The 16,684-nt window shown below is 52.3% G+C and overlaps 4 protein-coding genes across 4 annotated transcripts; 3 read left to right on the forward strand and 1 right to left on the reverse strand.

The window, feature by feature from the left end:
- Positions 1-926: 926 nt before the first annotated feature.
- On the forward strand, positions 927-3,797 carry J4E92_007003 (uncharacterized protein; the record flags this gene model as incomplete). The annotated part of the gene is made up of 6 exons (XM_051498367.1): positions 927-1,546; positions 1,650-2,118; positions 2,173-2,664; positions 2,828-2,953; positions 3,054-3,144; positions 3,325-3,797. 6 exons carry the CDS (start codon positions 927-929, stop codon positions 3,795-3,797), a joined length of 2,271 nt encoding a protein of 756 aa, XP_051351301.1.
- A 792-nt stretch (positions 3,798-4,589) lies between these two features.
- On the forward strand, positions 4,590-7,766 carry J4E92_007004 (uncharacterized protein; the record flags this gene model as incomplete). The annotated part of the gene is made up of 3 exons (XM_051498368.1): positions 4,590-7,477; positions 7,538-7,607; positions 7,668-7,766. The coding sequence occupies 3 exons, from the start codon at positions 4,590-4,592 to the stop codon at positions 7,764-7,766; spliced, it is 3,057 nt and encodes a 1,018-aa protein (XP_051351302.1).
- Positions 7,767-11,299: 3,533 nt separating this feature from the next.
- On the forward strand, positions 11,300-12,697 carry J4E92_007005 (uncharacterized protein; the record flags this gene model as incomplete). Its single annotated transcript, XM_051498369.1, has 1 exon — positions 11,300-12,697. One exon carries the CDS (start codon positions 11,300-11,302, stop codon positions 12,695-12,697), a length of 1,398 nt encoding a protein of 465 aa, XP_051351303.1.
- A 580-nt stretch (positions 12,698-13,277) lies between these two features.
- Positions 13,278-15,960, reverse strand: J4E92_007006 (uncharacterized protein; the record flags this gene model as incomplete). Its single annotated transcript, XM_051498370.1, has 5 exons — positions 13,278-14,405; positions 14,452-15,309; positions 15,357-15,570; positions 15,621-15,718; positions 15,796-15,960. 5 exons carry the CDS (start codon positions 15,958-15,960, stop codon positions 13,278-13,280), a joined length of 2,463 nt encoding a protein of 820 aa, XP_051351304.1.
- Positions 15,961-16,684: the final 724 nt, after the last annotated feature.

Genomic DNA, 16,684 nt, shown 5'->3' on the forward strand with positions numbered 1-16,684 from the left:
GGCTTCCTGGGCATGCATAGATCACTTGGCTGCTTGTGGCCTGGGCAGAACCAGATCTCCTGCCACGAGCTCATCAAGTCGTGTAATGAACAGTAGGTGGCATCATTATTTAACTTTGAGCATTCTTATCTCTGCGCGCACCGTTCAAGTACGTGAATTCATGATTACTACTGGTGTGACCGTTGACAGGCCGACACCTGGTCTCCATGTTTGGGTTGATGACACAAGACGCTGCGCGTAGATCGGTCGCATTTTGATCCATCTTGGGCTGGACTACTGCCCCACCATGCCGCTCTGGCGAAGCTGCATACAGCACCTTGCAGCCACGAAACAACCACATGCGCAACAGGGCACGCAAAGAGACACCATGGGCTCCAGAGTAGCTATCAGGACCTAAAGAACAAACTTTCTGTATCAGTAATCGTCTATGTAGCTACGAACTTACGGTAGGGGGTCCTTGCTGGCAATCCCAAGACTCGGGAGATCCGCCATAATTAGTCCATATGCTCGACGTTGCACATCACCTCACGCTTAAGGCAACACGCATTGCGCGGACGGCCTTGCAGGTGAGACCAGGTACATGAGCGTAGCTCAGCCATGGCCTGTTCTACACCCAATAGCACATGCACTTCTAACATCCTACTCTTACACCCACCTTAGAGGCATAACGCGCTCTCAGTGCTGATCAACCGCTGGTGCCTACCCGCGCGCATTCGAGACTCCGAGGTCTTCACCGACACCGACGCTTAGAGCGACCGTTATACTGCCGACGTAGCTTCGATTAAGATCTCGCAATCAAACGGAAATCGTGGCTTGACAGAGGACCCTTATCCGTTTGAGCCGTGCTTACGCGGGGGCGGTTCGTCTGAGCCAACGTGGATCCAAGACTCCTCCTGGACTGCCAAAGACCAACAAGATTCGCCAACATGGCTTCCAACGGATCCGAATCGCCAGACGAGTCGTTCTTCAACGACCTGTCCCAACAAGCGCAAGACCCGAATGCTACCAACGGTCAGGAAACGCAACAGGATGGATCAAGCAAGGTCAAGAGAATTGCCTGTGTTCTGTGTAGGAAGCGGAAGTTGCGATGCGACGGCACCCGGCCAACATGTTCGACCTGTAAACGTCTGAACCACGATTGCGCATACGACGAAGTACGCAAGAAAAGTGGACCCAAGCGCGGCTATGTCAAGCTGCTCGAACAACGGCTGCGTAAGTTGCGCATACTTCTGCTGGTGGATGGTACTGACTCATGGGATACAGAGCAAGTCGAGACCCTCCTCAAGACCCAAGACACGACCGACCCGAGCAAGGAAGCCCCGCGCCAGGACGCCTCTTCCACATACGTTGCGAATACCATAAGTCAATCGCTGCCGAATTCTACAAATGTTCCCAATACAGCAGGCAATACTCAGTCGAGAATTACTGGTGCAAGCCCATTCCAAAATACCGGTACAAGCGGAAATGATGCGGAGGACACCTCGTGGGAGATGATTGGGCTTGGGCTCGAGGAACCTCTACCTCCTCAAGAAATCCAGGACGATTTGTACGAGCCGAATCCTGCCTGTAGCACGGTGATTTCGCTGACATTTTGCCAGATATCAAATATATTTCGCCAAGATCCATCTCTCAATGCCCGTCATACACAGACCACGGTTCATGGCCGCTCTGAACCTGGCTCCTCATATGCGACCGCCGGTTTGTCTGCGATATATCATGTGGACCCTAGCCGCTTCCATCACAGACAAGTATGAGGCGTTACAAGAACATTTCTACCAACGTGCTAGGAAATATGCGCAGATGGATGAGATGAGAGGCCACGGAGAGTCGACCATCACCCTTGCGCATTGCCAGACATGGGTTTTGATGGCTACGTACGAGTTCAGACAGATGTACTTCCCAAGAGCCTGGATGTCATCCGGGAGAGGTTCAAGACTAGCCCAGATGATGCAGCTGCATCGCCTGGACGGAGTTGGACTAGATGTAAAGCAATGCTTGGCTCCACCCAAGGATTGGACCGAGCGTGAGGAACGGCGGAGAACCTTTTGGCTAACCTTTTGCATTGATCGATACGCGAGTATTGGAACTGGCTGGCCCATGACCTACGATGAGAAAGACGTAAGGACACACCTCTCGTGCTCATACTACTGCAAAGCCTGACTGTTTTCTTAGATCATGACAAACCTGCCAGCAAGCGAAGAAGCGTTCGACAAGAGTAAGCCCATGGATACTGGATCACTGGACCAATTACTCAATCCTAATGGCGTGCAAAACCTTCAACCACTTGGCGGTATCGTCCTTACAGCTGCAATGTTTGGCCGTAATCTGCTTCATTTACATCGACCACTGTCAGATGACAACGAGAACGATATCAATGGCGGATTCTGGAATCGACATCGAAGCATCGAGCGTATACTTCTGCAGACCTCGCTGAGCCTGCCGGATAGCATCCGCCTGCCATCCGGTATAGCCGAACCCAACGTAGTGTTCACGAACATGTGCATACATACGTCGGCAATATGTCTTCACCAAGCAGCCATCTTCAAAGCAGACAAATTCCGGCTACCAGCAAGCGTCAGCAATGAAAGCAAGATTCGTTGCGTAACAGCAGCAGCCGAGATTGCTTCCATCATGCGGATGATCAGTCATATGGACCTCGGTTCAGTAAGTCTTTTGGTAACGGCCGACGATTGGCGTTTACTGATTTGGGCAGATGAATCCTTTTATATCTTTCTGTGTTTACGTAGCAGCAAGGGTATTCGTCCAATACCTGAAGACGCGGCCGAAAGACCAACAGATGAAATCCTCGTTACAATTCCTCTTACAGGCGATGGAAGCTCTTCGACGGAAGAACCCACTCACAGAGTCGTTCTTGGTGCAATTAGATCTTGATCTAGAGGGTGCAGGTCTGCAGGGCATGCGTCATCAGCCATACACACAGCCCACGCGCAAAGTGAGTCAAACCCCAGAGGTTCTCCAGGGACTCAGTGATACGATTGGGAGTCGATTAAGTCAGAGTTATCCCAAGTAAGTTACTAATTCCTGACCCATAGCCTACCATCATTTCGATCCATTCTGATCCGCAAATCGCCTGCAGTCCGTTAATCAATATACGCGAACCGAATCAACCTGCCGCACCCCCCAGTACGTTCGGGAACGGCATTCCAACCACATCGGCATCGACTTCCAATACGCAATACTCGAGCAGCGCCCCTGCTCCGCCATTCCAACTGCACAATATCGACAGTATCGACATGAACGCGCACAATGCGACCTTCTTACCATCTCAATTTGATTCAAACAGAGGCTTCGGGAGTACTGCAGCTCAAGCCTTCGCGCCCGCCGGCGGCTTTACTTTCCAGGACAACGAGATGGACCTCTCCGGAGGCGATAGGGGTGTCGATCAGCCCAGCCCCGCCACAATAAGCTCACAGTCAAGAGGAGGCTCGACGTCACATTCTTCTTACTCACCAGGCCAACCAATCGAACACAACATGCCATACCGGGCATCTCCAAAGATGACGGGGCCAGGCTCTGGCAGCGTCTTCCCAGACCTCGCAGCTAATGGAGGAACATTTCCTACAAATGGCTTCAATCTACCTAGAAACATGGGCAACGAAGCTTATACTGATGGCTTCGTAATGGGTAACGAATGGGAATACGCAGCGTTGAACGCGGGGACAGGCCTGACGCCCATGGCAGACGCGTCCTGGGATTCGATGTTGGAAAGCGTCACGATGGGATGGGATTCAGTTGGCCCTGGGCATGAGAATCAACCGAATGCTGCTGGAGTATGATGAGATTCGTTGTTTGGGGATGTGTACATTGAAATAGCAGGATACCCACTTTCGCTTGGATTGGATTTGGTGTTAGGGCTGATAGCATGGGTGGGCTTGACTTTTAGGTCACGCGCACATTGGCTTCGCGTGCTTTCTGGTAATCGCTTGCCGACGGTTTTAGATGACGTAGTGCTACCTACGCATTATAGAGGGCGGATAGAACGAACGTTGTATACTATCATGTAAAAACAACACTGGAACTGGCATACCCAGGTATCATCCTGGGTCCTTGTGACATTCCCCCGGATCCGTGCACGCGGCTAGACATGTACATCGACGGAACCACCTCGGATCGAAATTGCGAACGCGTTGACAGATGTCATTATCGAGGCGAACTCGTTGTTTTTGAAGCTAACATATCATATCGATTGCAATCGATACTTAGCCATGCTCTCGATGAAAGGACCCTGAAGATCCGGGGATAATGAGGCTTGCAGGGATGGGGGCGGTCTGCGTCACACCTGCAGTTGCTGGGCAACCGGATCGAGAAGCTACGTGCAGCATCGCAACCACATCACCACCGCTTTTTCGCTGCGTCGAGTCGTACAATTAATCTTCACTTCTTCACATATCGTTCTCTATCCCTGTTTCTCTGGGCAGAAAAGCTGGCACTCCCGACTGGTGCACCGACAACCGTACAGCAAACAGAGCAGTAAACACCGAGGCCGACGTATATTCGCAATGTTCACGTCGAAGGAGAGGGAAGGTGCTGCGTCACCAGGGCCTGGAGCCTACTATTCGCCGTCCCAAATGAGTAAGAACTATAGCGACGCCTTCGCACCTGCCATACTGACGATTGGCATAGAGAGCTATCTTCAAGACCTTCGCACAAACCGCCCCGCTCGTCCCACCGGAGCTCGACCTGCTCCTGCACACTTCAACACATGGTCGAATAGATCCAACAACCGAATGTCCGACTCGACTGGCATATCCTCCCTACAGCGTACCTTCACAGACCCTGTCGTCGACGCCGATGCACGTCCCGCCTCCTCGCACCAACCGAAGTCGCATACCCGAACAACGTCCAAAGCGAGCCTAGATGAAGTCGTAGCCAGTGTTGGAAGGCCACTAGTACAGCCACCACGCGGGCGGGAGACATCACGGTCTTCGTCAGGATCGCGCACACCCAGCGTGCAATACCGCGAGAGGGAACAGCGCCAGGCAGAGCAGGACGAGGCACGGGCTATACGCGTGGCCATGGAGGACTTGGAACTTGCAAAGGAGGAGGGCAAGATATTCGAGGCTGCACGAGACGAAGCCGTCGAATTGGTCTGGAAGCATTGCAATCCCCATGCCGCCGCGGCGAGTCCGACCAAACCGTATGCATACCCGGGTCTGGCCAGGAAGAACAGCGCGCAGAGGAGTCGGAGCGTCGAGCCGAAGGATCAGGATCTGCAACGGGCCAATTCTAAACTGCGGAAGCGACATTCGATGGGCAGTGCCGCGTCAGGGAGCCGGAGTAGCAGCTTGCAGAGCAACGGCCGTGCAGGCGATGCCGATACATCAGCTGCTGGAACCGCGTCGCCTACCAAGAGCAGCTTTGATATTATCAAGGGTAAGAACGGCGAGTCACCAGCATTAGCCAAAGCCATCTCAGACCTCCCAGACTTCAGACAACGACGAAGAAGCAGCGGACCCCGTCGAACCATCAGCGGGAGTCTTTTCTCCAACCCGAACGACCAGATATACGAAGAACCCGAAGAGGAAGCACCGCCTGCTCCTAAACCCACCCCCGCCGCCGAACCACCCAAGACCGAGAAACTACCACTAGGCATACGGCGCAATCCCTTTATGCGTTTCCAATCGATCAAGGGGAACCCACTGGTGAGGTCCAGCACGGATCCTGCCATTGCGACGAAACGCTTCGACCGCTACGAGATACAGAAAAACCCACCGACCCAATCGAGAAACGCAGCGTATACCCTGAACTCGGCAGAATCGAAGCCAGCAGAAGATGTCAAGGCGGACGTGGAGAATGTTCCGGAGGTGAAGATGAAGGATGGCAAGGAGATCAGGAGCGACGAGCTACGTGCTGCCACAGGCTTTCGTCTGAAGGACCGTAGTGCAAAGCTACCTACTCCTACCGCGGTCTCAGATGCCCCAGGGCGACCGATCGTTTCTTTCCAGAAAAACTGGAATGTGATCGAGATGAAGGAAGAGATCTCGGCCGCACCTGATCTGACACCAAAACCTTTAAATACAACCAAGTCTGGCCCACCGCCACTTGAGCACGCCGCAACTGAGCCTGTCGTACCTACTATCAGTCTCGCACCAGAAGTGCCCAAACGGAACATTACTCCGAGACCGCAGGTTCCAGAGATCAGCGTTCCTTCCGAGCCTAAAACCAGCCTTGCACCGGACGTACCAGAACGAAGCACAACTCCAAGACCGCCTGCGGCTCCAGAGGCCAATAGCTCATCTAATTCCGCGCCCGCACCTGGACGGTTCAATCTGAAAAATAAACCTACCATCAACATCTACGAGGACCCCCCAGCCCCATCAAGACCTTTGCCGCTCACCAGCTCGCTAAGGAAAGCTAATATACCCACTCGTCCTTCTCCAACTCCTCTGCCTAGTATCAATGTGTCTGACTCAGGGCCTGCACGTTCGAGGACGACACCCGCGCCGCCAGTTCCTTCTATTTCCGTGTCCGAGACCCCGTCGATTTCGGCCAGGAAGAATATGTTCAACCGTGGCCCCTACGTCCCGCCAACGAGTGCTACGCCACCTATTCCCAGCATATCAGTCAGCGAGACTCCAGCACCGAGACGAGGCTCTACAACACCTTCAATCTCTGTGACACCCGAAGTCCCTTCGATATCTGTTAGCGAATCGCCAGCGCCAAACCGTGGGTCAAGAGGCAACGCTCCACCAATACCCAGCATCTCTGTGAGCGAGACGCCCGCGCTGAGAAGGGGAGCGACTACACCATCTATCAACGTGACTCCCGACATTCCGACCATATCCGTCAATGAGACCCCAGCTCCGACTCGGGGACGCAACAGCAATGTACCTTCTATCAACGTCAGCCCTTCAGTGCCTTCGATCAACGTCAACACCCCCAAAGGCTTTGGCCCAGCCGCATCAACACGACCGCTACCCGTACCAAACGCCCAGAACAAATCCCACAGCTACAACGGCACAGCCACCCCTCGCACCCACTGGACCCCAACCACCGTCCGCACCGGCGCCCTCTGCGCCCAATGCGCCCTCCCCATCGCCGGCCGCATCGTCTCCGCCTCTGGCGCGCGCTTCCACCCGGAATGCTTCGCCTGCTACCAATGCGGCGAGCACCTCGAATGCGTAGCCTTCTACCCAGAACCCTCCAACAAACACGCCGAACGCGTCTCGCGCATCCGCGCCCGCCTCTCCGGCGCCGACATCCCGTACCTGCCCTCGCACCCCACCGCAGACTCCATGGCGCGCCTCGAGCACGACGACGGCACAGACGAAACGCCCCGCTTCTACTGCCACCTCGATTTCCACGAGCTGTTTTCGCCCCGCTGCAAGAGCTGCAAGACACCTATTGAAGGCGAGGTTATTGTGGCTTGTGGCGCCGAGTGGCATGCGGGTCACTTTTTCTGTGCTCAGTGTGGCGATCCGTTTGATAGCAATACGCCGTTTGTAGAGAAGGATGGGTATGCTTGGTGTGTTAATTGTCATACGCATCGGTATAGTACGAAGTGTAAGGGGTGTAGGAAACCGGTTACCGATACGGTTGTCAAGGCACTGGGGGCGGAGTGGCATGTGGGGTGCTTTGTTTGCGTTGTAAGTCTTGCCGGTCTTGTTCTTAGTGTGAAGTGACGTTTTTGCTAACTTGTGTGATAGTGCTGCTCTGGTCCTTTTGAAGATGGGAGGTATTTCCTTCGCGGTGAGAGTCAGGATCCGGTTTGTGTCAGGTGCGAGGAGAGGAGGTTGAAGGCTTGATCGCGGCGACTTTGACTGTGTCTCTTTGCTGCTATTGCTGTGCTGTTGTCTGTGACAATCTACTGTTGAGCGTGTTTGCATACTGTTCGCATACATTGGTGTTTTGGGTATGGGGAACGGCGCTATTTGGGCGTTTTGGCTAGCATAAAGGTAGTTGGGGAGTTGTAATTTGAGATGAGATTTGCAAGTTATGTTGAAACTGGACGTGCTGGTTGGGGTATACATGGAGACGTCGTGATATGGGCTGATCAAGCAAAGTCCTTTTTGAGGTAGACATGATCACGACAACTTACAAGAGGAACTGCTACTGGTATCTATCAGGAACACATGATAGGTCGTACTCGTGAATAAGACGCTACAGTTGATGTCTTCATGGTTTCAGCGCTGTTATCATCGCCTAAGCTAAGCTCTCCTAAGGATGCGCTGACTGCGGAATGAAGACACGGTTCTGGATGGTGGTGAGACTGATCGCGTACTTGATGATCGCCTCCGGCGGTCATTTCGTTCCTCAAACGTAATTATCCTTTCAGATAGTGGTGGTCCTACCGATGAACTCCTTCGAAGAGGATTCACGGGATCAGCCGATGCTTCTTGGGCCACCGTTCCTCCAAAGTAGCGAGCCCTGTGTGCTACTTCGCAAGTACCTTGGTTTTCATTCTCACAGAGGAAATGTTCTAGGCTGCTGTGCCATGCTTGTTCGACAGTGATGTCGCGATGCTCGCCGTGGTCCGTGTATCCAATAACAAGCTTGTCGCCGGTCATGTGGTGCACCTCGATACCCTCCTGGAGGATGTTATCTTCCGTTTTGTTGGCGAGTTTATCTGCTCTCCTGGTCCACTCGTGGATCATATCGACCTCCCACTGTCAAGCTGTTAACACGGATAATAATACATATCAGAAGCGCCTTGGCCAAAGCATAGCAAGGGGGATAAATACTAGTAAGAACTTAGCAAGATATCTTGTGAAGTATTCGGGGCGGCTACATTACCCTCGCTTGGTTCATCTTCCATGATGATAAGGGTATCTGGATCATCATTCTTCGCCTTCTTTGTCCATGTGGCTTTCCCCTTCTTCTCATTCTTGTTCTTGGTTTCCTCTCTCTCAAGTTCCTTCTTTTTCTTCGACTTCTCCAGTAACCAGGCCATGGGTGGCTGATCAGCATCATATCGGAGCGTAGGTACAGCAGACCCAGCCGTGAGTGGGCAATCGCTTTGCGTAACCTCTTGCCGCTTTTCAGCCAAAAAGAGGCGAACCGTAAAGTGTATCGTCTGCTGATGAGAATCATCATAAGTATTTCTAGCGTCTTGTCCCAGAAGGTGTTCTCGAACTCCAGCGCCATCCAGTCGTGTCGCTGGAAGTGTACGGTGATGTACATTGCCTAAGAACAAACGTCAACCTCTTGATCACCTATCGCGTACCATTAGTATACTTACCGGTGCTTAGCGTGTGACTCAGGGAGGGAAATGCAGCACCAGGTGGACAAAGACGCTCCGATAGGTGCCTGCGATTGATGGACATTTGAGGGAAATGTTTCTCATACTGGGCCAACATCCAGATCAATGTCAGGTTTGCAAGTCCACAGTCAGGCCAGCTACCGCCAATATCTGAGTGATCCCCAGCAAACCAGCACTGATATATCCGTGTCTTGCTCCTCGACGCGTGTTTCCAGAGTTTCGGATTAAACAAATATCTTCGCTCGTGCAGCGCTAGCGCTTGAAACGCAAAACTGAGGTTGCTAGGCACCCAATGATTCACAAATGAGAGGGTGGAGGGGGGTAACAGAGCTGATACGGTATCCCAGACCCCGCAGCTGGTAATTTTGACAGGAAAAATTGCCTGGTGCCATCCATCTTTTGCGGCCCATTTTTTGAATCTGTCTTCGTCCTGGGATCTCCAAGTCTCGTAAACATCATCGCAGAACTTTTGTAGGTGTTTTTTTCTCAGTAGACCTACTTTGTCGATCAGACACGCCAGACTACGAACCGCGAAGGCGCCTCTTGAGAATCCAAGCAAGTGGATCTCTGCACCAGCATTATCTTCATACTTCCCGCAGAGCTCTCGGTACAACGAACGTATGGTCGAGTGCATATCTGCATTTCGCTGTTACTTGGTGTTCTCAGGCGTGTGATGAATAGTTATAAAGAGTTACTGTAGGCTCACTCACCACCTCCAGTAACCTCATACAATTTATCGCCCATCTTGGAAAAGCTCATCGGTTTGGCATCATCAGGCGCATTAGTCCCTACACCTGATCGATATATATGTTTGAAGAATTCGGTCTCGGGCACACATTGCCTGAATCGTTGGACATTCGTGTCCTGCGTAGGTTCGTCGTTTTGGGACGCGTTCTGTCCCGTTCCATCGCAGAAGACAAATATCCTCATCGGCGGATCCGCGCGCGGTTGCTTTTTGCCCATTATAGGTACGTTTTAAGTGATGGAAAGGCGCTGATAATGAAGACTTCCTGATCTTTGAGAACTCAAAACCAGCGGGGGAATAGAACCAGAAAACCACATTACCAAGTTTCCTTGTGATATGCACGCAGCCTTGCTACTACCCCTCATTCCTGTTCTGATCCTAGTCGGTAAAAATGCTGTAAGCAGACCTAGCAAATGAGCATATGCATCTATACAGCTTTACGAGAAAGGCCCGTCTAGACTTCTAGGCATTGATGTGGTGCCACATATGTGTCCAATACCTCAGTGCATACTTATCGTGGAGTCTGCCGAAGTGACTATCATTCAGCCAGCCACCACCATGATTAGGAAATGGTTGATGACACAGAACTAAGAACTGCCTGTAAGAAACACCCTGGAGCCTACCTTGACGTTGGGTTACATACTTTGAAAGTTTTTGTCTGGATGTAGTCTGCAGACGTATTTAGCTTTTTTTTTTGCATGAGGTGCCCAGGCGAATGTAGCTACGCCATATCATAGCTTCTCAAGCATACTCTAGATGCCCAATATCTCTTTTAGTGCACATGTTCCTCATCGAAGGTAGCGTGGCTCGATTGGTGGGGAAGCCCAGGTGCGTCGCGACATCCGGATCGATGGCAGGTGCGGGGAGGAGATGCAGTCATGCAACGTGCGATCTTTCAAGTTTTCGCGTCCAATTATACGTGACCATGGAAAATGTGGAACTGATCGCCGCGTAGGAAGGATTGTGCAGGTTATTGTCTTTACAAAGAAAGAAGAAGACCTCGGGAGGCTTAGAAGGGTTGTCGACCAGCGCTAGGCTCTTTCCTCTCCAGAGTGAACAAGATGACGTCACGCAGCTGTGAGAACACGACATTCCCCCTTTTTATGATTATTACAAGAGTGACAGGAAATTACTGTGTATGCTACTAAGACTGAATGAGTGCCAGAAATGTTGACCCGTTCCACGGTTCAGGTTCATGTTCTTCTCGGTACCAACCATTACGTTACAAAAGAGTCATACGCTCCTACCAAAATATAACTGCACACATTTCGTAGCCCATGTCCTTAGACTAATACATCCTCTTTTAATACAAAGTCGCACGCACGCAAGCAATCATGTCTTCGTCTTCGTCTCGCTCTTCGAGAATCTCAAAAGCCTGGAAAAAAGAATCAGAAAAGCTCACCACACGGGTAGAGACCGCCAGAGACAAGATGAAGGAACTGGGGGAAGAACTAAACCACAGAAATATGTCCAGTGCAGAGTACTGGGAAAGAGCCATGGATTATGCAGTTTTGGGTCGATGGTTGTCCTTGTGCCAGCTCGAAAGAGCTGAATACGACTTTCGTACCTTCTACATCGACGATCACGGACCCGAGGTCAAGTTCATGAGAATGGATAAAGCACGGTTGTTCAGGGAGAGTATGATGGCTTGGGATTTAAAGGGGAAGATTTACGAGCGACGTGCTGCTGGAGCTGAAGGAGCTGAGACTGAAGAAAGCACCAGACTGAAGTCTCTCATACCAGTTTCTCCCATTCCTCCATCGCGCTTCAACGTAGAAGCCACCTTCGCGCCCCACGGTTTCAGAAACTCCATCATCGCAGACCAAGGAATGGTAGATCCCAGGGAAAAACACAATCGCAGATACTGGAGTTATCTTTGGAACATCTTCTCCGGAACCTACGAATACGGAGGCTATCGGCGGTTTGAAGCTTTACCTGTTTTCGCCTCTCAGTCCAACCCAGACCTTGCTACCGCATTATTCGGTTCCAGCAACATCGACTCCTCTTCCTCTCTCTTCTCATCGTTCAACGGACTTCTCCTACCCGATTACATGGGAGCACGCTTCGACAGTGGTATCATGGCCATCGTTCCCGATATCTCCTCTCCCACGTACCCCTCCGAAATAGCATTGTGGAAAGACACCACGCCAAGAGAATACAAACTCAAGATCTTCGCGCAGAATCGAGAGACCGAACAGACGGGTGGGCTGATGCAAGATATCAATTCCTTTACAAATGCCCGTAGGCCGGTTCCACTCCGCGATATCGACGGATCGAAAGTAGGATTTCCTGCCTCTGGCCAGGAAGGTAGACCGAAGGAGTGTTATCTTTTCTTCCATTATTGTGTGCAGATACTGCGGCAGGCTTGGAAGGGGATTCCTGTAGTAGACGGGGAAAAACCTGGGTCCGATTGGGGTGCTGTGGGGAAATATGTTGACCGTGAGCAGATGCGTGCGGTTATTGATGAACTTGGGGGTGAGTATGAGGGCTTGATGGAGTGTGCGGGGGATGGCGTTGGCGATGGTGGAGGTGATCGGTATACGCTCCTTGAGGCACTAGCTGAGCAGGTCATTGTCAGTAATCAGATGAACGGGAGGAGGGATGAGTTATATGGCGATGAGGAAGACGAGGATAGCGATGAACACGACTGCGACGACGATTGGTGTCCTATGAAGACGCCTTATTATAACCCAACTGATATAGCGAATACGTCGTATCGTCTGGACGAATAGTTTGGTGAGAAGACTGGATCTATATCTTACTTGCGATGTGAGGAGATGCATAAGATACCCCTTCGCATACCGCCCCATAACGCATGACATGACCTGGACATTTCACTGTACAATAAAGTCAATTTTCCATTCTCAATGGTACATCTAATAATACAAAAGGGCCTTTCAATCAATCCATCGCCCCGAGTCAAACAAAGCTATAAGCCGCAAGAAACCACGCTCAAAACCAAGCAAGTATACTCCATGCATGCAACCGTCTTTTCATGACCCACACTAATGCTTTCTTGCCAGAGAAAAACATCGTCCCGTCGACATGCCCCAACCCCACCCACTCCATATACCCTAATTATGCAAGAGATGGACCTGAGCCAGACTTGTTATGAAATGTCTAGTTGACGTGTTGCCCTTGATACCCAAAAACGCCGCAACGGTTGCTGAAAGAAAAACAGGGGATAGCAGGCAAAAGGAAACAGGGTGTAAAGGGTTGACGTAGCCTTGCTGAAACAAGAGGCCTATCCTTTTGGCCATGAGAGAAAGTGCAGAACCTCCGACCTGAAATTGCATCGGGTGCATCAGAGGCTCACTGACTGCTTCCATGATCATATCCGTTCGAACCATTTGTTACGTCAAGAATCCTATTCGGCGCCGGACTCGACTTCTTGACGGGCGGATCAAGGATGGTCGGACTGGAAAGCGGTTCCAGGCTCTTGACGGGCGGGAAGATAGGCGTCTCGGACATTTGGTGGCTCGATACTGGGCGCATCGCGTCATGTTTTGAGGGCGCGGGAATGGGGTCTGGGAGCATCTGCGCGGGCATTTGGGACGATGGTGATGGAGCTATGCGCATTGGTGCTGGGGCCGGGGAGGACATGTTTGCTGGGAGGGGCGCGGGCGAACTGTGTTTGGTCGGGGAGAAGGAGGGGCGGTTGGCGGAGCTGGGTGGGAAGGAGGAGTGCGGGCTGTTGAAGTTGAAGCTTGGTGGTAGGCCGTTGGTTGGACGGGGGGAGGCAGCTGGTGAGTGCTTTACTGGTGAGCCGCCTGGGCCTGCTGCTGATGCTGGGCGACTGAAGCTCCGCACATACGGTGCTGCGGGTTGTGGTGGGCCGAATGGATTCGAGTTGAAGGGGTTGGGACCGCCGAAAGAGCTGCCGTTCTGCTGTGGCTGTGGCATGTGGAAGCTTTTTGTTGGGCTGCTCGGTATCCGTTCGAGGTTGTACGGTGGAGGTGACGATGTTGGACCGTTGCCAGTTCTGTGCCCAGGAGACGAGAAGTGAGATCGTATTGGCGATGACATGCTACCGTTCGCGCCCTTGGTGGGTGATCCATATGCGGCTTCCGACCTTTGTATGCCAGGTGGACCTAGAGCTTGACCACGGGGAGAGAGACTCGGGCCATCGACCCATGGCTGTGCGGGATGCATGGAGGGCTGGAAAGCTTGTGGTCGTGGTAGTTGTACTGCGTCAAACAAGTTCGTTGACATAGAGGGGCCGTTGCCATTTGCTTCTGCTTGGTTTCGTGGTGACTGAGATGTCAATCGTAGCTTGAGAGAAGGGAGTTTCGGCTCGTCCGCCTCTCCCTCTTTACGCTTGCAGGCAGTGCAAACAAACGTAAACTTCGAATCGTCGGCCTGTTCTTCTGTGATGTGATGGCACTTCATGTGTTGCCAGACATTGCACTTCTCACACGATATTTGTGGGGTGTTGTCGTTCTACTAAAGTCAGCGGAATGCATGGTCGATGTGCAGTAATACTCACCAGGTTGGAGCCGTAAGTGCCGCACTTCTCGCAGTCAAAGAACCAATCTTCCTCCTCGTTAAGCCTCTTGAGATCACTCTCATGCTTCTTCATCATGGCTTTCAGGTGTCGCTCCGATAGCCTGGCATTGTTTGAGGCCAGCTTCTGTTCGTTCTCGTGCAGTTTACGCAGCTCCTCTTCTTTCAGAATCTTTGCCGTCTCACGCTCCTTCAGCCGTTGCTCACGAGTCATCCTGCGAGAATCCTGTGCCTCCTCCATCTTCTTTTGCTTCTCTTGCTCCGCCTTGGCCATGGCAAGTTCTTCCTGCCTCTTACGTTCCGCAGCCTCGGCTTCTTCAACCTCCTTCTGTTTCTCGAGTCGCGACGAGATTCGGGACGAGCGCTTCGCTGTAGCAAGCTTCTGCATGTTCTCCAACTCCTTCATCTTGCGGGCCTGCTTCTTTGCTTGCTCCTCTGCCAGCCCCTCCATGACAGGCATAACGTCTTCCTGAAGGCGTTTGTATAGAACCTTTTCGTTTGGATCGCGACTCTTCCGGATGCTGCTCATGTATTCCTGGTAGTCTTCCAAGGTGACGCAAATGCACTCCCACTTCTTGCCGCCGAGACCGTCGTCAAGCTCTTGAGGCTGTTGCTCTTCAGTTGCTTGCTCCTCCTCCTCAGCTTCTTCGGGTTCGGGAGTGGACGCCTTTTGTCGCTTGCTGGCTCTTGAACCTCTCGATTTCTTGGGCTTTGGTTTGGATTTGGCCTTGGCTTTGGTAGGTTCGGGAGGAGGTGGTGGATCGGTCATTCGGTACATGCGGTTGTCGTCGAGAACGAATAGCGATCGCTCTTGCGAGTCCCAGCCCGTGGGCTCCATACGCTGTGGCATGTTAGTCGTTGCCCTGCACCAATCCCAGTGATGCTTACCCATAGTGTCTGCTCACTGTCCGTCGCTCCAATCTTCTCCCTTATTGTGTTCGGGTTGTTGAGCGTCCATACGGAAAGTTGTTGCAAGACGCGTATTTTGGTGAAGACGTCGAAGTCGTGGAACTTGTTGGGCTCCTCTTCCTCGCCAAAGGGGTTTCGGGCGGGCGCTTTCGCGACATACTGTCGGCGGGTGTATTCATCGAAGATTTCGGGTCTACCATCATGTCAGTACTATCGAGAATATGCGCAATGGCCAGGTCTTACGTCAAGCCCTTGTGTGACGATACGTGCTTCAGCAGCGCTAGGCCAATTTGTGCGAGTTTGTCGGATGGCTGTGGCTGGAGGCATTCGGATTCCAATTCCTGCACGTGTGTCAGCTCGTGGTCCTTGTAGAACATATGCGCGCCGGGCTGGGATGCCAGGCGCAAAGGGCATGTACCTCGATGTCAAAGTCCTTGTCGATTTTGACCGCGTCACCAAAGAGACTGATGTACTGGGCCAGATTTGCAAACTGCCACATGTTGCGCAGTTTTTGCAGTGTGCTGGGCTCTTCAACAGGCGCCTCGGCCTCCATTTCGTCGGCGGCGCGTTTTCGAGACGGCATGGCTGCGGTGCCTCGCGTGCGGCGACGCGTGTGAGTTACGTGTGGATATGGTGTAGAGGCCAGAAATGGTGGGTAGCAGATGCGCGTTGTGAGATGGCGATGGGTAATGCTGTCGTGGTGTCGGCGGGCTCGTGGGTAGGGCGATGATGCGAGTGCCGATGTCCCTTTTTGGTGATGTGAGTGATGAATGTCGCGCGTCGATTGTCGGCGAGTCCGGGGGAGGCCCAAAGCGGTAAGGCGCCATCGGCCCAGCCTTGCACATGCAATCTGGCAGAGACAGAACACTCATGACGATGATGAAGAACGCAAACAGCGGCTTTGCTTGTACTACACAGGCAGAGCTATGGCAATGGCATATCGAGTGCATGGCATGAATGTAGGCCGCTTACTAAGACCAGTCCCTATAAACCTTAATGCACCCGTCTTACAGGATATGCGCATTCCAAGAGTATCGGTCTTTCGTGACAGAATGGACAATTCGACCGGCCGTCGGTTGGGACTCCACCAAGCCACCGAAATTATCATCGTCACGGCCATGATGACAGGAGGTGACGATGTAAGGCCGCGTGGCTCACGCAAGTGCACAAGCCACAGCTCCACCAAGTGTGGCTCATTGCCGGAGGATTCCACGCCAGGGGCCAGAGACGTTGCATGGTAAGCCGTCAGCAGTTTCGGATTCCTGGGTGGTGTTGGTTACTCATGCTGTATCGTGGTTCGCTTTGAC

Source organism: Alternaria infectoria, assembly GCF_024043175.1.
Source record: "Alternaria infectoria strain BMP 0036 chromosome Unknown scaffold_11, whole genome shotgun sequence".
In the NCBI taxonomy this organism is placed as follows: Eukaryota; Fungi; Ascomycota; class Dothideomycetes; order Pleosporales; family Pleosporaceae; genus Alternaria; species Alternaria infectoria.